The 25,385-nt window shown below is 55.7% G+C and overlaps 1 protein-coding gene across 1 annotated transcript; it reads right to left on the bottom strand.

The window, feature by feature from the left end:
• Nucleotides 1-6,338: 6,338 nt before the first annotated feature.
• On the bottom strand, nucleotides 6,339-23,817 carry LOC127465666 (kallikrein-14-like). The gene is made up of 7 exons (XM_051776170.1): nucleotides 23,751-23,817; nucleotides 19,925-20,087; nucleotides 16,204-16,293; nucleotides 15,590-15,679; nucleotides 14,869-15,122; nucleotides 10,130-10,266; nucleotides 6,339-6,491 (listed from the first exon to the last, which is right to left on the bottom strand). Exons 1-7 carry the CDS (start codon nucleotides 23,815-23,817, stop codon nucleotides 6,339-6,341), a joined length of 954 nt encoding a protein of 317 aa, XP_051632130.1.
• Between the last annotated feature and the right edge of the window lie 1,568 nt (nucleotides 23,818-25,385).

The following is a 25,385-nucleotide window of genomic DNA, read 5'->3' as shown; positions in this document are numbered from 1 at the left end:
CCCCCCAAAAAATTTGGGGTGAGAACCCCCAAAATTGGGGTGAAACCCCCCTCAAAAAAGCACCTTCGCACGCCCCCAAAATCGAGGGGAAACCCCCCAAAAAATTTGGGGGCCCCCCCAAAAATTTGGGGTGAAAACCCCCCCAAAAAATTTGGGGAGCCCCCAAAAATTTGGGACCTTCCAGGACCCCCAAAATTAGGGTGAAAACCCCCAAAAAAGCACCTTTGAGACCCCAAAATCGAGGGGAGACCCCCCCAAAAAAATTTGGGGACCCCCCAAAAATTGAGGAAGCCCCAAAAACACCCCCCAAAAAAAAATTGGGGACCCCCCCCAAAAAAATCTGGGAGGTTTTTGGGGACCCCCCCCCTCGGATTTTGGGGCCCCCCCGCACAGGAAATAAAGGCGATGTTTGGTAACGACCGGTGGGAGTGATACTGGGAGGGACTGGGAGGGACTGGGAGGGACTGGAGGGACTGGGAGGGGATTGGGAGGGACTGGGAGGGGATTGGGAGGGGATTGGGAGGGACTGGGAGGGACTGGGAGGGGGATTGGGAGGGACTGGGAGGGGATTGGGAGGGGATTGGGAGGGACTGGGAGGGACTGGGAGGGACTGGGAGGGACTGGGAGGGGATTGGGAGGGACTGGGAGGGACTGGGGGTGAACTGGGAGGGAGTGGAAGGGACTGGGAGGGACTGGGAGGGACTGGGATAAAGTGACAGGACACTGGGACGAACTGGGAAGTGATACTGGGAGCACTGGGGGTGAACTGGGAGGAACTGGGAGGGGATTGGGAGGGACTGGGGGGGACTGGGAGGGGACTGGGGGTGAACTGGGAGGGACTGGGAGGGACTGGGAGGGACTGGGAGGGGGACTGGGAGGGACTGGGAGGGGACTGGGAGGGATTGGGAGGGGACTGGGAGGGACTGGGAGGGGGATTGGGAGGGACTGGGAGGGACTGGGGGGGACTGGGAGGGACTGGGGTGAACTGGGAGGGACTGGGAGGGACTGGGAGGGACTGGGAGGGGACTGGGAGGGACTGGGAGGGGACTGGGAGGGGATTGGGAGGGACTGGGAGGGACTGGGAGGGGATTGGGAGGGACTGGGAGGGACTGGGAGGGACTGGGAGGGGATTGGGAGGGGATTGGGAGGGACTGGGAGGGACTGGGAGGGGATTGGGAGGGACTGGGAGGGACTGGGAGGGGATTGGGAGGGGATTGGGAGGGACTGGGAGGGGATTGGGAGGGACTGGGAGGGACTGGGAGGGACTGGGGGGGGACTGGGAGGGACTGGGAGGGGATTGGAGGGCACTGGGAGCTACTGGGAGGGACTGGGAGGGGATTGGGAGGGGACTGGGAGGGGATTGGGAGGGGACTGGGAGGGACTGGGAGGGACTGGGAGGGGATTGGGAGGGGATTGGGAGGGACTGGGAGGGACTGGGAGGGACTGGGAGGGGATTGGGAGGGGATTGGGAGGGACTGGGAGGGACTGGGAGGGACTGGGAGGCAACTGGGAGGGACTGGGAGGGGATTGGGAGGGGATTGGAAGGGACTGGGAGGGGATTGGGAGGGACTGGGAGGGACTGGGAGGGACTGGGAGGTAACTTTGAGGGGACTGGGATGAACTGGGAGGGGATTGGGAGGGACTGGGATGAAGTGACAGGACACTGGGACGAACTGGGAAGTGATACTGGGGGCACTGGAGGTGAACTGGGAGGGACTGGGAGGGGATTGGGAGGGACTGGGGGGGACTGGGAGGGGACTGGGAGGGGCAGCAGGAGTTCTGGACCACAGAGGCTCGTTAGAATCCCAGAATCATCCCAGAATCAGCTGGGTTGGAATCCCAGAATCATCCCAGAGTCATCACAAAATCATCACAAAATCATCACAAAATCATCCCAGAATCATCCCAGAATCATCCCAGAGTCACAGAATCTTCACAAAATCATCACAAAATCGTCACAAAATCATCCCAGAATCCCAGAATCATCCCAGAATCATCCCAAAATTGTCACAGAATCATCCCAGAGTCACAGAATCATCCCAGAATCATCCCAGAGTCACAGAATCATCACAAAATCATCACAAAATCGTCATAGAATCATCACAGAACCATCCCAGAATCATCCCAGAGCCACAGAATCATCCCAGAGGTCACAGAATCATCAAAGAGTCACAGAATCATCCCAGAATCTCAGAATCATCCCAGAATCATCCCAAAATCATCCCAGAGTCACAAAATCATCCCAGAATCTCAGAATCATCCCAGAGTCATCCCAGAGTCACAGAATATTCACAGAATCACCGTATAATCCCAGAGTCATCACAGTCACAGAATCATCCCAGAATCATCCCAGAATTGTCACAGAATCATCCCAGAGTCACAGAATCATCACAGAATCCCAGAATCAGCTGGGCTGGAATCACAGAATCATCCCAGAATCCCAGAATCATCCCAAAATCATCCCAAAATCATCCCAAAATCATCCCAGAATCATCCCAGAATCATCCCAGAATCATCCCAGAATCCCAAAATCATCCCAGAATCCCCCCAGAATCCCCCCAGAATCCCCCCCGAGTCCCAGCACCAGCCGGGCTGGGAGGGCCCCCCCGAGCTCCCCCAGCCCAGCCCTGGCTCCAACCCCGCCGTGGTTCCCGGCCCGTGGCTCTGATGCCACGTCCAGTCCGGCCTGAAACACCCCCGGGGACGGAGAATCCCCCCCCTCCCTGGGCAGCCCCTTCCGGGGGCCGAGCACCCTCTCTGGGAAGGAATTCTCCCGAAATCCAACCTAACCCTGCCCCGGCACAGCTCCAGCCCCAGCCTTCGCCCTCTCTTTCCTTCAGGTTGGGGAGCGAGGCCTGGTGAGGCCTAGTGAGGCCTGGTGAAGCCTAGTGAGGCCTAGTGAGGCCTGATAAGGCCTAGTGAGGTGTAGTGAGGCCTGGTGAGGCGTAGTGAGGCCTGGTGAGGCCTGGTGGGGCCTGGTGAGGCCTAGTAAGGCCTAGTGAGGCCTGGTGAGGCCTGGTGAGGCCTGGCGAGGCCTAGTGAGGTGTAGTGAGGCCTGGTAAGGCCTAGTGAGGCCTGGTGAGGCCTGGTGGGGCCTGGTGAGGCCTGGTGAAGTGTATGAGGCCTGGTGAGGCCTGGTGGGGCCTAGTGAGGTGTAGTGAGGCCTGGTGAGGCCTGGTGAGGTGTAGTGAGGTATAGTGAGGCCTAGTGAGGTGTAGTGAGGTATAGTGAGGCCTAGTGAGGTGTAGTGAGGCCTGGTGAGGCCTAGTGAGGTGTAGTGAGGTATAGTGAGGCCTAGTGAGGCCTAGCGAAGCCTAGTGAGGTGTAGTGAGGCCTAGTGAGGCCTGGTAAGGCCTAGTGAGGTGTAGTGAGGCCTAGTGAGGCCTAGTGAGGTGTAGTGAGGCCTAGTGAGGCCTGGTGAGGTGTAGTGAGGCCTAGTGAGGCCTAGTGAGGTGTAGTGAGGCCTGGTGAGGCGTAGTGAGGCCTGGTGAGGCCTGGTGAGGCCTGGTGAGGCCTGGTAAGGCCTAGTGAAGTGTATGAGGCCTAGTGAGGTGTAGTGAGGCCTGGTGAGGCCTGGTGAGGCCTGATGAGGTCTGGTAAGGCCTAGTGAGGCATAGTGAGGCCTGGTGAGGCCTAATGAGGTATAGTGAGGTTTGGTGAGGCCTAGTGAGGCCTAGTGAGGTGTAGTGAGGCCTGGTGAGGCCTGGCAAGGCCTAGTGAGGTATAGTGAGGCCTAGTGAGGCCTAGTGAGGCCTGGTGAGGCCTGGTGAGGCCTGGTGAGACCTAGTGAGGCCTGGTGAGGCCTAGTGAGGTGTAGTGAGGCCTGGTGAGGCGTAGTGAGGCCTGGTGAGGCCTGGTGGGGCCTGGTGAGGTCTGGTAAGGCCTAGTGAGGTATAGTGAGGCCTGGTGAGGCCTAGTGAGGTGTAGTGAGGCCTGGTGCGGCCTGGTGAGGCCTGGTAAGGCCTAGTGAGGCCTAGTGAGGCCTGGTAAGGCCTAGTGAAGTGTATGAGGCCTGGTGAGGCCTGGTGAGGCCTAGTGAGGCCTGGTGAGGCCTGGTAAGGCCTAGTGAAGTGTATGAGGCCTAGTGAGGTGTAGTGAGGCCTGGTGAGGCCTAGTGAGGTGTAGTGAGGCCTAGTGAGGCCTAGTGAGGCCTGGTAAGGCCTAGTGAAGTGTATGAGGCCTGGTGAGGCCTGGTGAGGCCTGGTGAGGCGTAGTGAGGCCTGGTGAGGTCACTAATTGGGATATATATATATATATATTTATATATATATTTTATTTTAGTTTTGTTCCCTTTCCCCTTTCCCTTTCCCTGTGAAATTGCACATTTTAATTGCCTAGAAGTGCAAATATATTTATATATATTTATATTTTAGTTTAGTTTTGTTCCCTTTCCCTGTGAAATTGCACATTTTAATTGCCTAGAAGTGCAAATATATTTATATATATTTATATTTTATTTTAGTTTTGTTCCCTTTCCCTGTGAAATTGCACATTTTAATTGCCTAGAAGTGCAAATATATTTATATATATTTATATTTTATTTTAGTTTTGTTCCCTTTCCCTGTGAAATTGCACATTTTAATTGCATTTAAGTGCAAATATATTTATATATATTTTTTATTTTAGTTTATGACCCCTGGTGGCCCTTGATGACCCCTGATGACCCCTGATGACTCTTGATGACCCCGATGACTCCTGATGACCCCCAATGACCCCTGGTGACCCCCAATGGCCCCTGATGACCCCTGATGACTCTTTATGACCTCCACTGACCCCTGGTGACCCCTGGTGGACATGGATGACCCCTGATGACCCCTGATGACCCTAGTGGCTCCTGATGATTCCTGATGACCCCGATGACTCCTGATGACCCCCAATGACCCCTGATGACCCCTGGTGACTCTTGATGACCCCGATGACTCTTGATGACCCCTGATGACCCCCAATGACCTCTGATGACTCTTTATGACTGTGATGACCCCGATGACCCCCAATGACCCCTGATAACCCCTGATGACCCCGATGACACTTGATGACCCCCAATGACCCCTGGTGACCCCTGATAGCCCCCAATGACCCCCAATGACCTCTGGTGACCCCTGATGACCCCTGATGACCCCTGATGACTCTTTATGACCCCTGATGACCCCTGATGACCCCTGAAGACACCTGATGACCCCTGAAGACACCTGATGACCGCTGGTGACCCCCAATGACCCCTGATGACTCTTTATGACCTCTGATGACCCCTGGTGACCCCTGGTGACCCCCAATGACCCCTGATGACCCTGATGACCCCCAATGACCCCTGATGACGCCCGATAACTCTTTATGACTCCTGATGACCCCCGCTGACTCCTGATGACCCCTGATGCCCCGATGACCCCCAATGACCCCTGATGACTCTTTATGACCCCCAACGACCCCCAATGACCCCTGATGGCTCTTGATGACTCTTTATGACCCCTGATGACCCCTGATGACCCCCAATGACCCTGATGACTCTTTATGACCCCTGATGACCCCCAATGACCCCCGCTGCCCCCTGCTGCCCCCCAATGACCCCCGATGACCCCCGATGACCCCCGGCGCCAAAGAACGACCCGCTTTGCCACCGACCATCTTTAATATCCCCGCGGCCACGCCCCTCCCCTACCCCTGGTGACCCCTCCAGTGACCCCAGAGGTGACCCCGGAGGTGACCCCGGAGGTGACCTCTGCCCCTTGACCCCCTCTAGTTGTCCCTCATGGTGTCTCGGATCCAGCGGGCGTAGCGGCAGACCTTGGGGGAGACCCCGGTGACCCCTGGTGACCCCTGGTGACCCCAATGACCCCTGATGGCCCCCAATGACTCTTTATGACTCCTGATGACTGTTGATGACCCCTGATGACCCCGATGACCCCTGGTGGACATAGATGACCCCTGATGACCCCTGATGACCCTTGGTGGACATTGATGAACCCTGATGACCCCTGATGACCCTTGGTGGACATTGATGACCCCTGATGACTCCTGATGACCCCGATGACTCTTGATGACCCCTGATGACTCTTTATGACCCCTGATGACCCCTGGTGTCCCCCAATGACCCTCAATGACCCCTGATGACCCCTGATGATTCCTGATGACCCCCAATGACCCCCGCTGCCCCCTGCTGCCCCCCAATGACCCCCGATGACCCCCGATGACCCCCGGCGCCAAAGAACGACCCGCTTTGCCACCGACCATCTTTAATATCCCCGCGGCCACGCCCCTCCCCACGCCCCTCCCATCCCTCCGGCCACCTCCAGGTGACCCCGGCGGTGACCCCGGAGGTGACCTCTGCCCCTTGACCCCCTCTAGTTGTCCCTCATGGTGTCGCGGATCCAGCGGGCGTAGCGGCAGACCTTGGTGTAGACGCCGGGGCGCCGGGGCTGACCGCAGCGCTCCATCCCCCACGACACGATGCCCTGCAGGGTCCCCCCGCACACCAGGGGACCCCCGGAGTCGCCCTGGGGGGGGTGGACACGCGGCCAGAGGTCACCCCAGGAGGTCACCCCGGGAGGTCATCTCGGGAGGTCACCCCGGGAGGTCACCTCGGGAGGTCACCCCGGGAGGTCACCGGAGGTCACCCCGGGTGGAGTTTTGGGGGTTGGGGGAGGTTGAGAGGTCAAGGGAGTCGTCGGTGACCTCATTGGCCACCAGGTGACCAGGAGGTGACCCAAGTCCCAGGAGATGACCAAGGTGACCACAAGGTGACCAAGGTGACCAGGAGGTGACCAGTGACCACAAGGTGACCAGGAGGTGACCAGGAGGTGACCACATGACCCCCAGGTGACCATGAGGTGACCAATGTGACTAGGAGGTGACCGTGAGGTGACCAAGGTGACCATGAAGTGACCATGAAATGACCAAGGTGACCATGAGGTGACCACATGACCCCCAGGTGACCATGAAGGTGACCCAAGTGCCCAGGAGATGACCCAGGTGACCAGGAGGTGACCAAGGTGACCATGTGGCCGGACGTCACCCCAGGAGGTCACCCTGGGAGGTCACCTCGGGAGGTCACCTCGGGAGGTCACCGGACGTCACCCCGGGAGGTCACCTCGGGAGGTCACCTCGGGAGGTCACCGGACGTCACCCCGGGAGGTCACCTCGGGAGGTCACCTCAGGAGGTCACCCCGGAAGGTCACCCCGGGAGGTCACCCCGGGAGGTCACCTCGGGAGGTCACCTCAGGAGGTCACCCCGGGAGGTCACCCCGGGTGGAGTTTTGGGGGTTGGGGGAGGTTGAGAGGTCAAGGGAGTCGTCGGTGACCTCGTTGGCCACCAGGTGACCACGAGGTGACCAGTGTGACTAGGAGGTGACCAAGGTGACCATGAGGTGACCAAGGTGACCAGGAGGTGACCAGTGACCACAAGGTGACCAGGAGGTGACCAGGAGGTGACCACATGACCCCCAGGTGACCATGAGGTGACCAATGTGACTAGGAGGTGACCGTGAGGTGACCAAGGTGACCTTGAGGTGACCAAGGTGACCATGAAGTGACCATGAAGTGACCAAGGTGACCATGAGGTGACCACATGACCCCCAGGTGACCATGAAGGTGACCCAAGTGCCCAGGAGATGACCAAGGTGACCAAGAGGTGACCAAGGTGACCACACGGCCGGACGTCACCCCGGGAGGTCACCCTGGGAGGTCACCGGAGGTCACCTCGGGAGGTCACCCCGGGAGGTCACCCCGGGTGGAGTTTTGGGGGTTGGGGGAGGTTGAGAGGTCAAGGGAGTCAGAGTTGACCTCGTTGGCCACCAGGTGACCAGGAGGTGACCAAGGTGACCATGAGGTGACCCAGGTGACCCCCAGGTGACCATGAGGTGACCAGATGTCCGTGAGGTGACCACATGACCCCCAGGCGACCATGAGGTGACCCAGGTGCCCAGGAGGTGACCAAGGTGACCATGAGGTGACCCAGGTGACCACAAGGTGACCAGGAGGTGACCAATGTGACTAGGAGGTGACCCAAGTGACCCAGGTGGCCACAAGGTGACCAGGAGATGACCAGTGACCACGAGGTGACCCCCAGGTGACCATGAGGTGACCAAGGTGACCATGAGGTGACCAGGTGACCCCCAGGTGACCAGGAGGTGACCAAGGTGACTAGGAGGTGACCCAAGTGACCCAGGTGACCACGAGGTGACCATGAGGTGACCAAGGTGACCATGAGGTGACCACATGACCCCCAGGTGACCATGAAGGTGACCCAAGTGCCCAGGAGATGACCAAGGTGACCAAGAGGTGACCAAGGTGACCACACGGCCGGACGTCACCCCGGGAGGTCACCCCGGGAGGTCACCTCGGGAGGTCACCCCGGGTGGAGTTTTGGGGGTTGGGGGAGGTTGAGAGGTCAAGGGAGTCAGAGTTGACCTCGTTGGCCACCAGGTGACCACGAGGTGACCAAGGTGACTAGGAGGTGACCATGAGGTGACCAGTGACCACGAGGTGACCCCCAGGTGACCAGGAGGTGACCAAGGTGACCATGAGGTGACCAATGTGACCATGAGGTGACCCAGGTGACCCCCAGGTGACCATGAGGTGACCAGATGTCCGTGAGGTGACCACATGACCCCCAGGTGACCATGAGGTGACCCAGGTGCCCAGGAGGTGACCAAGGTGACCATGAGGTGACCACATGACCCCCAGGTGACCAGGAGGTGACCAATGTGACTAGGAGGTGACCCAAGTGACCCAGGTGACCACAAGGTGACCATGAGGTGACCAAGGTGACCCCCAGGTGACCATAAGGTGACCCAGGTGGCCAGGAGGTGACCAGATGTCCGTGAGGTGACCACATGACCCCCAGGTGACCATGAGGTGACCAATGTGACCAGGAGGTGACCAGATGACCATGAGATGACCAAGGTGACCCCCAGGTGACCAGGAGGTGTCCAGGTGACCATGAGGTGACCCAGGTGACCATGAGGTGACCACATGACCCCCAGGTGACCATAAGGTGTCCAGGTGACCAGGAGGTGACCAGGTGACCATGAGATGACCCAGGTGACCCCCAGGTGACCATAAGGTGTCCAGGTGACCAGGAGATGACCAGGTGACCACGAGGTGACCAGGTGACCCCCAGGTGACCATGAGGTGTCCAGGTGACCATGAGGTGACCAAGGTGACCCCCAGGTGACCATAAGGTGACCACGAGGTAACCAGACGTCCGTGAGGTGACCACATGACCCCCAGGTGACCAGGAGGTGACCATGAAGTGACCCAGGTGACCCCCAGGTGACCATAAGGTGTCCAGGTGACCAGGAGGTGACCCAGGTGGCCAGGATGGGACCCAGGTGGGCAGGAGGTGACCAGATGTCCAGGAGGTGACCAGGTGACCCCCAGGTGACCAGGTGACCCCCAGGTGACCACATGACCCCCAGGTGACCAGGAGGTGACCAGATGTCCATGAGGACACCAAGGTGACCATGAGGTGACCATGAAGGTGACCCAGGTGACCACGAGGTAACCAGACGTCCGTGAGGTGACCACATGACCCCCAGGTGACCATGAGGTGACCACGAGGTGACCCAGGTGACCCCCAGGTGACCATAAGGTGTCCAGATGACCATGAGGTGACCAAGGTGACCCCCAGGTGACCATGAGGTGACCAAGGTGACCATGAGGGGACTCAGGTGACCACAAGGTGACCAGATGTCCATGAGGTGACCAGGTGACCCCCAGGTGACCAGGAGGTGACCAATGTGACCACGAGATGACCCAGGTGACCATGAGGTGACCCAGGTGACCCCAAGTGACCATGGGGTGACCCAGGTGACCCCCAGGTGACCATGAGGTGACCCAGGTGACCCCAAGTGACCATAAGGTGTCCAGGTGACCAGGAGGTGACCCAGGTGACCCCAAGTGACCATAAGGTGTCCAGGTGACCAGGAGGTGACCCAGGTGACCATAAGGTGTCCAGGTGACCACGAGGTGACCAGGTGACCCCCAGGTGACCACATGACCCCCAGGTGACCAGGAGGTGCCCAGACGTCCCTGAGGTGACCACGTGACCCCCAAGTGACTCCACCCCACGTGCCCCCGGCCCCGCCCCGCCCCGCCCCTGCCCCGCCCCGGGAGGGGGTGGGCGTGGCCTCACCTGGCAGGAGTCCTGCCCGCCGCGGGCGTTGCCGGCGCAGACCATGTTGGCCGTGATGGAGCCGGGGTAGAAGGTCCGGCACTCGGCCGCCGAGAAGAGGGTGACGTTGACGCACTGGAGGACCTCGGGGTAGGTCACTGGACACCGGAAACGGGGTCAGGACACGCCCAGGGACACGCCCTGGACACGCCCCAGGGTCGAGGGGTGGAGGGGAGGTGGAGGGGGAAGGGTGGGGGGTTGGAGGTCAGGGGGTCATGGGGGGACAAGGGGGGACAAGGAGTGACCAGGAAAGGAGCCGGATGACCAGGAGGTGGTCCAGGTGACCAGGAGATGACCCAGATGACCAGAGAGTGACCAGGAAAGGAGCCGGATGACCACAAGGTGGTCCAGGTGACCAGGAGGTGACCCAGATGACCACGAAAGGACCCAGATGACCACAGGGTGACCCAGGTGACCACAAGGTGACCAGATGACCATGGAGTGACCAGGAAAGGAACCAGATGACCAGGAGATGACCCAGATGACCAGAGTGACCAGGAAAGGACCCAGATGACCACAAGGTGATCCAGAAGACCAGAGAGTGACCAGAAAAGGACCCAGATGACCATGAAGTGACCCAGATGACCATAAGGTGACCCAAGTAACCATGAGGTGACCAGATGACCATGAGGTGACCAGGAGATGACCCAGATGACCAGGAGGTGACCCAGGTGACCAGGAGGTGACCCAGATGACCAGAAGGTGTCCCAGATGACCAGAAGGTGACCCAGATGACCAGAGAGTGACCAGGAAAGGGGCCGGATGACCACAAGGTGACCCAGATGACCAGAAGGTGACCCAGGTGACCATAGAGTGACCAGGAAAGGACCCAGATGACCACAAGGTGATCCAGGTGACCAGAAGGTGACCCAGATGACCAGAGAGTGACCAGGAAAGGAGCCAGATGACCACAAGGTGACCCAGATGACCACGAGATGACCGAGAAGAGGGTGACGTTGACGCACTGGAGGACCTCGGGGTAGGTCACTGGACACCGGAAACGGGGTCAGGACACGCCCAGGACACGCCCAGGACACGCCCAGCCCGGGGGGACACGCCCCCGGGTCGAGGGGTGGAGGGGAGGTGGAGGGGGAAGGGTGAGGGGTCAGGGGTCATGGGGGGACAAGGGGGGATGTGGAGTGACCAGGAAAAGAGCTGGATGACCACAAGGTGGTCCAGGTGACCAGGAAAGGACCCAGATGACCACAAGGTGACCAGATGACCAGGAGGTGACCAGGAGGTGACCCAGATGACCAGGAGATGACCCAGAGACCAGGAGGTGACCCAGATGACCATGAAAGGACCCAGATGACCACAAGGTGACCAGATGACCAGGAGGTGACCAGGAGGTGACCCAGATGACCAGGAGATGACCCAGGTGACCAGAGAGTGACCAGAAAAGGACCCGGAGACCAGGAGGTGACCCAGATGACCACAAGATGACCCAGATGACCAGGAGATGACCCAGATGACCAGGAGATGACCCAGATGACCAGAGAGTGACCAGGAAAGGACCCAGATGACCAGGAGATGACCCAGATGACCAGAGAGTGACCAGGAGATGACCCAGATGACCACAAGATGTCCCAGGTGATCACAAGGTGATCCAGGTGACCACAAGCTGAGCCAGATGACCATGACAAGGCCCAGATGACCAGGAAAGGACCCAGATGACCACAAGGTGATCCAGATGACCAGGAGATGACCCAGGTGACCAGAGAGTGATCAGGAAAGAACCCAGATGACCAGAGGGTGACCCGGAGACCAGGAGGTGACCCAGATGACCACAAGATGACCCAGATGACCACAAGGTGACCCAGATGACCAGGAGATGACCCAGGTGACCAGAGAGTGACCAGGAAAGGACCCAGATGACCACAAGGTGACCCAGATGACCTTGAGGTGACCCAGATGACCAGAGAGTGACCAGGAAAGGACCCAGGTGACCAGGAGGTGACACAGATGACCACAAGGTGACCCAGATGACCAGGAGGTGACCCAGGTGACCATGGAGTGACCAGGAAAGGACCCAGATGACCAGAGGGTGACCCGGAGACCAGGAGGTGACCCAGGTGACCAGGAAAGGACCCAGATGACCAGAAGGTGACCCAGGTGACCACAAGATGACCCAGGTGACCAAAGGTGATCCAGGTGACCAGGAGATGACCAAGATGACCAGAGAGTGACCAGGAAAGGAACCAGATGACCACAAGGTGACCCAGATGACCAGGAGATGACCCAGGTGACCATGACAAGACCCAGATGACCAGGAAAGAACCCAGATGACCACAAGGTGACCCAGATGACCAGGAGATGACCCAGATGACCAGAGGGTGACCCGGAGACCAGGAGGTGACCCAGGTGACCAGGAAAGGACCCAGATGACCAGAAGGTGACCCAGGTGACCATGGAGTGACCAGGAAAGGACCCAGATGACCACAAGTTGGTCCAGGTGACCATCACAAGACCCAGATGACCATAGAGTGACCAGGAAAGGACCCAGATGACCATGAGCTGACCCAGATGACCAGGAGGTGACCCAGATGACCATGAGGTGCCCAGATGACCATGAGGTGCCCAGATGACCACGAGGCGACCAGATAAGAACCCAAATGACCACAAGGTGCCCACGAAGTGCCCAGATGACCAGGAGGTGACCAGATGACCATGAGGTGACCAGGTGACCAAGAGGTGACCAGGTGAGGACCCAAATGACCAGATGACCATGAGCTGACCCAGATGACCAGGAGGTGCCCCAGATGGCCATGAGATGACCAGGTGAGAACCCAAACGACCACAAGATGACCACAAGGTGGCCAAATGACCATGAGGTGGCCAGATGACCACGAGGAGACCCAGATGACCATGAGGTGACCAGGTAAGAACCCAAATGACCACGAGATGCCCACGAGGTGCCCAGATGACCACAAGGTGACCAGATGAGGACCCAGATGACCAGGAGGTGACCAGATGACCACGAGAAGAACCAGGTGACCATAAGGTGCCCAGATGACCACAAGATGACCAGGAAAGGACCCAAATGACCACAAGGTGACCAGGTAAGGACTCAAATGACCAGATGACCACGAGGTGACCCAGATGACCACGAGGTGACCAGGTGAGAACCCAAACGACCACAAGATGACCACAAGGTGGCCAGATGACCATGAGGTGGCCAGATGACCATGAGGAGACCCAGATGACCATGAGGTGACCAGATGGCCGTGAGATGACCAGGAAAGGACCCAGATGACCACAAGGCGACCAGGTGAGGACTCAAATGACCAGATGACCATGAGGTGACCCAGATGACCATGAGGTGACCAGATGGCCGTGAGATGACCAGGTGAGAACCCAGATGACCATGAGGTGACCTGGAAAGGACCCAGATGACCATGAGGAGACCCAGATGACCAAGAGGTGCCCAGATGACCACAAGGTGACCGGGTGACCACCAGAAGACCCAGGTGACCAGAAGATGACCAAAAAAAGACCCAGATGACCAGGAGCTGACTCAGATGACCATTAGCTGGCCCAGGTGACCATGAGGTGACCAGGTGAGAACCCAGATGACCATGAGGTGACCCAGAAGACCAAGAGGTGCCCAGATGACCACAAGGTGACCAGATGAGGACCCAGATGACCGGAAAATGACTCAGATGACCACAAGGTGCCCAGATGACCATGAGGAGACCCAGATGACCATGAGGTGACCAGGCGAGGACCCAAATGACCAAGTGACCACGAGGTGACCAGATGACCAGGAGGAGACCAGATGACCACAAGGTGACCAGGAAAGGACCCAGATGAACCAAACGACCACGAGGTGCCCCAGATGACCAGGAGGTGACCAGGAAAGGACCCAGGTGACCACAAGACAACCAGGTGAGGACCCAGATGAACCAAATGACCACGAGGTGCCCCAGATGACCAGGAGGTGACCAGGTGACCAGAAGGTGACCATGTGAGGACCCAAATGACCAGGTGACCATGAGGTGACCCAGATGACCAGGAGGAGACCAGATGACCACAAGGTGACCAGGCGAGGACCCAGATGAACCAAACGACCACGAGGTGCCCCAGATGACCACAAGGTGACCACGAGGTGCCCCAGATGACCAGGAGGAGACCCAGGTGACCATGAGGACCCAGGTGACCATGAGGACCCAGATGACCACAAGGTGCCCAGATGACCACGAGGAGACCCAGATGACCACGAGGAGACCCAGGTGCCCAGAGGACCGTGAGGTGACCACGAGGTGCCCAGATGACCATGAGGTGACCCAGAAGACCAAGAGGTGCCCAAATGACCACAAGGTGGCCAGATGAGGACCCAGATGACCAGGAGGTGACCCAGGTGACCATGAGGAGACCCAGATGACCAGGAGCTGACTCAGATGACCATTAGCTGGCCCAGGTGACCATGAGAGGACCAGGTGAGAACCCAGATGACCATGAGGTGACCCAGAAGACCAAGAGGTGCCCAAATGACCACAAGGTGACCAGATGAGGACCCAGATGACCACAAGGTGCCCAGATGACCATGAGGAGACCCAGATGACCACAAGGTGACCAGGAAAGGACCCAGATGAACCAAACGACCACAAGGTGCCCCGGATGACCACGAGGTGACCACGAGGTGCCCCAAATGACCACAAACCCCCCTCCCAGACCCCCCCCAAGCCCCCGCCGTGGGCTACCTTCCGGCGAGGTGGTGGCCCCCCACCCCGAGGTGACGCAGGCGGTGCCGGGCCGGGGCAGGCAGGAGGCCACGGGGATGGGCCGGACGCGCTCGGACAGGGCGGCCGGAGCCAGGAGCTTGAGCATCATGATGTCGTTGTCCTTGGTGGACGCGTCGTAGTCCGGGTGGGGCACCCGCTTGGCCACCATGCGCCGCTCCTCGCCGGCCTCGCGCCCGTACAGCCGGTGCTTGCCCAGCGCCACCGTGGTCACCCTGGGGGGGGGCAAGAGTGACCACCAGGTGACCACGAGGTGGTCGAGGTGACCAGGAGGTGGCCAAAGTGAGCAGGAGGTGGCCAGGTGACCAGGAGATGGCCAAGGTGGCCAGGAGGTGGCCAAGGTGGCCAGGAGATGGCCAAGGGGATCAGGAGGTGGCCAAGGTGACCATGGTGACCAGGAGGTGACCCAGGTGGTCAGAAGGTGGCCAAGGTGACCATTAGAGGACCCAGATGACCAGGAGGGGACCATGAGGTGACCCAAGTGACCAGGAGGTGGCCAAAGTGACCAGGAGGTGACCCAGGTGACCTCATGGCCAAGGTGACCAGGAAAGGACCCAGGTGACCCCAAAGTGACCAGGAGGTGACCAGGTGACCATGAGGTGACCAAAGTGGCCAGGAGGTGACCAGGTGACCATTAGAGGACCCAGGTGACCAGGAGGTGACCAGGTGACCATTAGAGGACCCAGGTGACCCCCCCTTGGCCACCATGCCCCGCTCCTCGCCGGCCTCGCGCCCGGACAGCCGGTGCTTGCCCAGCGCCACCGTGGTCACCCTGGGGGGCAAGAGTGACCACCAGTGACCACGAGGTGGCCAAGGTGACCAGGAGGTGGCCAAAGTGAGCAGGAGGTGGCCAAAGTGAGCAGGAGGTGACCAGGTGACCAGGAGATGGTCAAGGTGGCCAGGAGGTGACCAGGTGACCAGGAGGTGGCCAAGGTGACCACAAGGTGATCAGATGTCCACGGGGTGACCCAGATGACCACAAGGTGACCAAGGTGACCAGGAGGTGGCCAAGGTGAGCAGGAGCTGGCCAAGGTGACCACGAGGTGACCAAGGTGACCAGGAGGTGACCCAGATGTCCATGAGCTGACCATAGTGACCAGGAGGTGGCCAAGGTGACCAGGAAAGGACCCAGGTGACCCCAAGGTGACCAGGAGGTGACCAGGTGACCAGGAGGTGACCCAGATGACCATTAGAGGACCCAGGTGACCATTAGAGGAGCCAGGTGACCAGGAGGTGACCAGGTGACCATTAGGGGACCCAGGTGACCAGGAGGTGACCAGGTGACCATTAGAGGACCCAGGTGACCCCCCCTTGGCCACCATGCCCCCCTCCTCGCCGGCCTCGCGCCCGGACAGCCGGTGCTTGCCCAGCGCCACCGTGGTCACCCTGCCGGGGGGGGGGGCAAGAGTGACCACCAGGTGACCACGAGGGGGTCAAGGCGAGCAGGAGGTGGCCAAAGTGAGTAGGAGGTGGCCAAAGTGAGCAGGAGGTGACCAGGTGACCATGAGGTGGCCAAGGTGACCAGGAGGTGACCAAGGTGACCATTAGGGGACCCAGATGACCAGGAGGGGACCATGAGGTGACCCAAGTGACCAGGAGGTGACCCAGGTGACCACGAGGTGACCAGATGTCCATGGGGTCACCCAGGTGACCACGAGGTGGCCAAGGGGATCAGGAGGTGGCCAAGGTGACCACAAGGTGACCAGATGTCTATGGGGTGACCAGGTGACCAGGAGATGGCCAAGGGGATCAGGAGGTGGCCAAGGTGACCACAAAGTGACCACGAGGTGGTCAGGGTGACCACAAGGTGATCAGATATTGATGAGGTGACCAGGAGGTGACCTTGAGGTGGCCAAGGTGACCAGGAGGTGGCCAAGGTGACCACAAGGTGACCAGATGTCCATGGGGTGACCCAGATGACCATGAGGTGGCCAAGGTGACCAGGAGGTGACCAAGGTGGCCAGGAGATGACCCAGGTGACCAGGAGGTGACCCAGGTGACCAGGAGGTGGCCAAGGGGATCAGGAGGTGGCCAGGGTGACCACAAGGTGACCAGATGTCTATGGGGTGACCAGGTGACCACAAAGTGACCACGAGGTGGTCGAGGTGACCAGGAGGTGGCCAGATGTCCATGGGGTCACCCAGGTGAACACGAGGTGGCCAAGGTGGCCAGGAGGTGACCAGGTGACCATTAGAGGACCCAGGTGAGCAGGAGGTGACCAGGAGGTGACCAAGGTGACCAAGAAGTGACCCAGGTGACCAGGAGGTGACCCAGATGACCAGGAGAGGACCCAGGTGACCATTAGAGGACACAGGTGACCAGGAGGTCACAAAGATGACCACGAGGTGGCCAAGGGGATCTGGAGGTGACCAAGGTGACCAGGAGATGGCCAAGGGGATCAGGAGGTGGCCAAGGTGACCACAAAGTGACCACGAGGTGGCCAAGGTGACCACAAGGTGATCAGATGTTGATGAGGTGACCAGGAGGTGACCTTGAGGTGGCCAAGGTGACCAGGAGGTGGCCAAGGTGACCAGGAGGTGGCCAGATGTCCATGGGGTGACCCAGGTGAACACGAGGTGGCCAAGGTGGCCAGGAGGTGGCCAAGGTGACCATTAGAGGACCCAGATGACCAGGAGGGGACCATGAGGTGACCCCCAGGTGACCACAAAGGGCCCCAGGTGACCCCAGTTTGGGGTCATTTTTGGTCATTTTGGGGTCATTTTGGGGTTATTTGGGGTTATTTGGGGTTATTTCGGGTCAGGTTTTTGGGGTTATTTTGGGTTATTTTGGGGTTATTTTGGGGTTATTTTGGGGTTATTTGGGGTTATTTTGGGTCCATTTTTTGGGGTTGTTTTGGGTTATTTTGGGTCAGTTTTTTGGGGTTATTTTGGGTTATTTTGGGTCCATTTTTTGGGGCTATTTTGGGTCAGTTTTTTGGGGTTATTTTGAGGTTATTTTGTGGTTATTTTGAGGTTATTTTGGATTATTTTGGGTCAGTTTTTTATGGTTATTTTGGGGTTATTTTGGGTTATTTCAGGTCAGTTTTTTGGGGTTATTTTGAGTCTGATTTGAGGGTTATTTTGGGTTATTTTATGTTATTTATTTTAGGTCATTTTGGGTTATTTTGGTCTACTTTGGGTCAGTTTTTTGGGGTTATTTTGGGGTCATTTTGGGTTATTTATGGTCAGGTTTTTGGGGTTATTTTGAGGTTATTTCAGGGATATTTTGGGTCCGTTTTTTGGGGTTATTTTGGGGTTATTTTGGGTAATTTTGGGTCAGTTTTGGGGGCTATTTTGGGGTTCTTTTGGGGATATTTTGAGTCAGATTTGGGGGTCATTTTTGGGTCATTTTGGGTTATTTTATGTTATTTATTTTAGGTTATTTGGGGGTTCTTTTGGGTTATTTTGGGTCCATTTTTTGTGGTTATTTTGGAGTTATTTCAGGGTCATTTTGGGTTTAAATTTGGGTCAGTTTTGGGGGTTATTTTGGGTCACTTTTTGGGGTTACTTTGGGTTATTTTATGTTATTAATTTTAGGTTATTTTGTGTCCATTTTTGGGGGTTATTTTGGGGATATTTTGTGGTTCCTTTGGGTTATTTGGGGTCCGTTTTTTGGGGTTACTTTGGGTCAATTTTTGGGGGTTATTTTGGGGTTATTTCAGGGTCATTTCAGGTTATTTTGGGTCCATTTTTTGAGGTTATTTTGGGGTTATTCTGAGGTTATTTTGGGTTATTTCGGGTCAGTTTTTTGGGGTTATTTTGGGGTTATTTCAGGGTCATTTTGGGGATATTTTGTGGTTATTTTGAGGTTATTTTGGGGATATTTTGAATCAGTGTTTGGGGTTATTTTGGGTCAATTTTTGGGGTTACTTTGGGTTATTTTAGGTTATTTATTTTAGGTCATTTTGTGTCCGTTCTTTGGGGTTATTTTGGGTCCATTTTTTGGGGTTATTTTGGGGTTATTTTGGGGATAGTTTGGGTTATTTCAGGTCAGTTTTTTGGGGTTATTTTGAGGTTATTTCAGGGTCATTTTGGGTCCATTTTCTGGTGTTCTTTTGGGTTATTTGGGGTCCATTTTTTGGGGTTATTTTGGGGTTTTTTGGGGTTCTTTTGGGTTATTTGGGGTCCACTTTTGGGGGTTCTTTTGGGGTTCTTTTGGGTTAATTTGGGTCCATTTTTGGGGGTTATTTTGAGGTTATTTTGGATTATTTGGGGTCCATTTTTTGGGGTTATTTTGGGTTTTTTTTGGGGTTATTTTGGGGTTATTTTGAGTCAGTTTTTGGGGTTATTTTGGGTCAATTTTTGGGGTTCTTTTGGGTTATTTGGGGGTTATTTATGTTATTTATTTTAGGTTACTTTGTGTCCTTTTTTGGGGTTATTTTGGGTCAATTTTTTGGGGTTATTTTGGGTTATTTTGGGTTATTTATGGTCAGATTTTGTGGGTATTTCAGGGTTATTTTGAGGTTATTTTGGGGATATTTTGAGTCAGATTTTGGGGATATTTTGGGGTGATTTTGGGTTATTTTGGGGTGTTTTCTCTTACCCGGGGGTGGTGCAATGGGGGTTGGATTATTTGGGGTCATTTTGGGGTTATTTTGGGTTATTTTATGTTACTTATTTTAGGTTATTTTGGGTTATTTCGGGTCAGTTTTTTGGGGTTATTTTGGGGTTATTTCAGGGTCATTTTGGGTTACTTTGGGTCCATTTTTTGAGGTTATTTTGGGGTTATTTTGGGGTTATTTTGGGTTATTTCGGGTCAGTTTTTTGGGGTTATTTTGGGGTTATTTCGGGGTCATTTTAGGTTATTTTGGGTCCATTTTTTGAGGTTATTTTGGGGTTATTTTGGGTCAGTTTGGGTCCCTTTTTTGGGGTTATTTTGGGGTTATTTTGGGGTTTTTTTGGGTTATTTTGGGTTATTTCGAGTCTGTTTTTTGGGGTTATTTTGGGGTCATTTCGGGGATATTTTGAGCCAGATTTTGGGCCGATTTTGGGGCTATTTTGGGGCCGTTCTCTCTTACCCGGGGGTGGTGCAATGCGCCGCCGTCACCACCCACTGGGGGCCCACCAGGACCCCCCCGCAGTAGAGCTTGAACATGTCGAGCACGGCGGCCTGCCAGGGCTGGGAGTGGGGGGCACAGGCCCCGCCCCCAACGACACGGGTGTCACCCCACACGGGACAAACTGGGGGGACACGGGGACAGGGGTGAGTGACCCCCCCGTGACCCCCCGTGACCCAAAACCCACCCAAAATCACCCCAAACTGACCCAAAACCACCCCAAAATGATCCCAAACCACCCCAAAATCACCCCAAAATGACCCCAAACTGACCCAAAATAACCCCAAATGACCCCAAACCACCCCAAATCACCCCAAACTGACCAAAAATAACCCCAAAATGACCCAAACCACCCCAAAATGACCCCAAACTGACCCAAAATCAACCCCAAATCCCCCCAAACTGACCCAAAATAACCCCAAAATGACCCCAAACCACCCCAAAATGACCCAAAATCACCCCAAACCACCACAAAATCAACCCCCCGTGACCCCCCCCGTGACCCCCCGTGACCCCCCCGTGACCCCCCGTGACCCCTGCCAGGGCTGGGAGTGGGGGGCACAGGCCCCGCCCCCGACCACCCGGGTGTCACCTGTCACCTGCAGGGCTGGGGGGGGACAGGACAGGTGTCAATGACCCCCCCGTGACCCCCCCGTGACCCCCCCGTGACCCAAAACCCACCCCAAAACCACCCCAAACTGACCCAAAATCGCATCAAACCCACCCAAAATCACCCGAAATGACCCCAAATCCCACCCAAAACGACCCCAAACTGACCCAAAATCACCCAAAATGACCCCAAAATGATCCCAAACCACCGAAAAATCAACCCAAAATGACCCAAAATCACCCAAACTGACCCCAAACCACCTCAAAATAACCCCAAATTGACCCAAAATCACCCCAAACTGACCCAAAATAACCCCAAAATGACCCCAAACCCACCCCAAATCACCCCAAAATAACCCAAAAATCACCCCAAAATGATCCCAAACCACCCCAAAATCAACCCAAACTGACCCAAAATGACCCCAAATCGCTTCAAACCTCCCCAAAATCACCCCAAAATCACCCCAAACTGACCCCAACCACCCCAAAATCAGCCCCCCCGTGACCCCCCGTGACCCCCCCCGTGACCCCCCCGTGACCCCCCCGTGACCCCTGCCAGGGCTGGGAGTGGGGGGCACAGGCCCCGCCCCCAACGACCCGGGTGTCACCTGTCACCTGCAGGGCTGGGGGGGGACACAAAGGGACACCTGTGACCCCCCCGTGACCCAAAACCACCCCAAAACCACCCCAAAATCACCCCAAACTGACCCAAAATGACCCAAAACTGACCCAAAATCACTCAAAATGACCCCAAAACCCACCCAAAATGATCCCAAACTGACCCAAAATCACCCCAAATCCCACCAAAAATGACCCCAAACCACCCCGAAATGACTCAAAAATGACCCAAACTGACCCAAAATAACCCTAAACCGACCCAAAATCACCCCAAACCGACCCAAAATTGACCCCAAACTGACCTAAAATCACCCAAAATCACCCCAAACTGACCCAAAATCACCCCAAACTGATCCCAAACCACCCCAAAATGACCCCAAATCACCCCAAATCCCACCAAAAATGACCCCAAACCACCCCAAAATCACCCCAAACTGACCCCAAACCGCCCCAAAATCAGCCCCCAGTGACCCCCCGTGACCCCCCCGTGACCCCCCGTGACCCCCCGTGACCCCCCGTGACCCCAAAACCACCCCAAAATCACCCCAAACTGACCCAAAATCACCCAAAATGACCCCAAAATGATCCCAAACCACCCAAAAATCAACCCAAAATGACCCAAAATGATCCAAAATCGCCTCAAACCTCCTCAAAATAACCCCAAACTGACCAAAAATCACCACAAACCACCCCAAAATCACCCCAAAATGACCCAAACTGACCCAAAATCACCCCAAAATGACCCAAAATCACCCCAAACTGACGCCAAACCACCCCAAAATCAACCCAAAATGACCCAAAATTGACCCCAAAATGACCCAAAATCACCCAAAAATAACCCAAACCACCCAAAATGATCCCAAACCACCCCAAAATTCCCCCAAACCTCCCCAAAATGACCCCAAACCGCCCCAAAATCACCCCAGACTGACCCAAAATAACTCCAAAATGATCCCAAACAACCCCAAAATCAACCCAAACTGACCCAAAATCACCCCAAAATGACCCAAAATAACTCCAAAATGATCCCGAACCACCCAAAAATCAACCCAAAATGACCCCAAAATGACCCAAAATCACCACAAACTGACCCAAAATAACCCCAAACCCACCAAAAATGACCCCAAACTGACCCAAAATCACCCCAAACCTCCCCAAAATTGACCCCAAACTGACCAAAAATCACCCAAACTGACCCCAAATCCCACCCACAATGATCCCAAACCACCAAAAAAACCCCAAACTGACCCAAAATGACCCAAGATGAGCCCAACCTGACCCAAAATCGCCTCAAACCCACCCAAAATCACCCAAAATGACCCCAAACTGACCCAAAATCACCCAAAATGATCCCAAACCACCCCAGAATCACCCCAAAATGACCCAAAATAGACCCCAAAAAGACACAAAATCACCCCAAAATCACCCAAAATCACCCCAAAATGACCCCCAACCACCCCAAAATGACCCAAAATCACCCCAAAATGACCCCAAACTGATCCCAAACCACCCCAAAATGACCCAAACTGACCCAAAATCACCCCAAACTGACCCAAAATCACCCCAAACTACCCGAAATGACCCCAAAATCACCCAAAAATCACCCCAAAATTTCCCAAAATGACCCCGTTACCCCAAAATCACCCCAAAATGACCCCAAACCTCCCAAAAATCACCCCAAAACCTCCCCAAAATAACCCCAAAACCTCCCCAAAATGACCCCAAACTACCCCAAACCACCCCAAAATGACCCCAAACCTCCCCAAAATTACCCCAAACCACCCCAAAATCACCCCAAACTGACCCAAAATGACCCCAAAATGACCCAAAATCACCCCAAAATGACCCAAACTGACCCAAACTGACCCAAAATTACCCAAAATGACCCCAACCCCCCCAAAATCACCCCAAAATCACCCCAAAATCACCCCAAACTGACCCAAAATCACCCCAAAATGACCCCAAAATCACCCAAACTGACCCAAAATCACCCCAAAATGATCCCAAACCACCTGAAAATTACCCCAAAATGACCCAAAATGACCCAAAATGACCCCAAACTGACCCAAAATCACCCCAAAACCACCCCAAACCTCTCCAAAATAACCCCAAAATGACCCCAAATCACCCCAAAATCATCCCAAACCTCCCCAAAATGACCCCAAACTGACCCAAAATCGCCCCAAACCTCCCCAAAATCACCCCAAAATGACCCAAAATCGCCCCAAACCTCCCCAAAATCACCCCAAAATGACCCAAAATTACCCCAAACCACCCCAAAATCCCCCCAAACCTCCCCAAATGACCCCAAACTGACCCAAAATGACCCTGTTGCCCCAAAATACCCCAAAATCACCCCAAAATTCCCCCAAACATCCCCAAAATCACCCCAAAATGACCCAAAATTGCCCCAAACCGCCCCCAAACCCACCAAGCCCCGCCCCCTCCCCTGTCCCCTCAAGCCCCGCCCCTTTCGGTCCAAGCCCCGCCCCTGTGGGTCCAAGCCCCGCCCCCGTGCGGCCAAGCCCCGCCCCTTCCGGGCGAAGCCCCGCCCCCTCACCTGTGACGACAATGGCGAGCGCTCCCAGCAGGGTCGCGGCGGGGGCCGCCAGGGGGCGCCACGTCATCGCCGCTGCCCCCAAAAAACCAACCCGGGTTTGGGGCGAATTCGGGGATTTTTGGGGGCCGCGAGGGGGGGGGGTGGGGGGTTGGGGGAGGTTTGGGGGGGTTTGGGGTCATTTTGGGGAGGTTTGGGGTCATTTTGGGGTGGTTTGGGGTGATTTTGGGTCATTTTGGGTCATTTTGGGGTAATTTGGGGGCAGATTGGGGTGATTTTGGGGGGATTTGGGGTCATTTTGGGGAGGTTTGGGGCGATTTTGGGGGGGTTTGGGGTCATTTTGGGGTGGTTTGAGGGGATTTTGGGGTGGTTTGAGGTGATTTTGAGGTGGTTTGGGGTCATTTTGGGTCATTTTGGGGGGATTTTGGGGTGGTTTGGGTTGATTTGGGGTCATTTTGGGGTGCTTTTGGGGTGATTTTGGGGATATTTTGGGGTCATTTTGGGGTGATTTTAGGTCATTTTGGGTGGGTTTGGGTCATTTTGGGTGGGTTTGGGGTGATTTTGGGGCTGTTTGGGGAGATTTGAGGTGATTTTGGGGCTGTTTGGGGTTATTTTGGGGTGGTTTGGGGGGGTTTTGGGGGTGGTTTGGGGTTATTTTGGGGTGGTTTGGGGTGATTTTGGGGCATTTTGGGGTGATTTTGGGGCGGTTTGGGGTCATTTTGGGGAGGTTTGGGGTCATTTTGGGGTGGTTTGGGGTCATTTTGGGTGGGTTTTGGGGGATTTTGGGGCGGTTTGGGGGGATTTTGGGGTGATTTTGGGGCAGTTTGAGGTGATTTTGGGGTGGTTTGGGGTGATTTTGGGTCAGTTTGGGCGGATTTTGGGGTAATTTTAGGGTTATTTTGGGGTGGTTTGGGCGGATTTTGGGGGTGGTTTGGGGTTATTTTGGGGTGGTTTGGGGTTATTTTGGGGTGGTTTGGGGTTATTTTATGGGCGGTTTGAGGTGATTTTGGGGTCATTTTGGAGGGATTTTGGGTCAGTTTGGGGTGATTTTGGGTCATTTTGGGGGGATTTTGGGGAGGTTTGAGGTGATTTTGGGGTGGTTTGGGGGGGGTTGGGGTGGTTTGGGGTTATTTTGGGTCATTTTGGGGGGATTTTGGGGCGGTTTGGGGTAATTTTGGGTCATTTTGGGGGGATTTTGGGGTAATTTTGGGGTTATTTTGGGGTGATATGGGGGGATTTTGGAGTGGTTTGAGGTGATTTTGGGGTGGTTTGGGATCATTTTTGGGTGATTTTGGGGTAATTTGGGGGCAGATTGGGGTGATTTTTGGGTGATTTGAGGTGATTTTGGGGCTGTTTGGGGGGATTTTGGGGAGGTTTGGGGTCATTTCAGGTGGTTTGGGGTCATTTTGGGGCAGTTTGAGGGGATTTTGGGGCAGTTTGGAGGGATTTTGGGGAGGTTTGTGCCATTTTGGGGTGATTTTGGGTCATTTTGGGGTGATTTTGGGGTGGTTTGGGGTTATTTTAGGGGCGGTTTGAGGTGATTTTGGGTCATTTTGGGGTAATTTGGGGGCAGATTGGGGGGATTTTGGGGTGATTTGGGGTTATTTTGGGGTGGTTTCAGGTCATTTTGGGTCATTT

Source organism: Manacus candei, unplaced genomic scaffold, assembly GCF_025592945.1.
Source record: "Manacus candei isolate 608988 ecotype Guabito, Panama unplaced genomic scaffold, ASM2559294v1 h1tg000458l, whole genome shotgun sequence".
Lineage (NCBI taxonomy): Eukaryota > Metazoa > Chordata > Aves > Passeriformes > Pipridae > Manacus > Manacus candei.
Note: the sequence above shows the minus strand (reverse complement) of the source record. Positions and strands in the feature narration are given on the sequence as shown.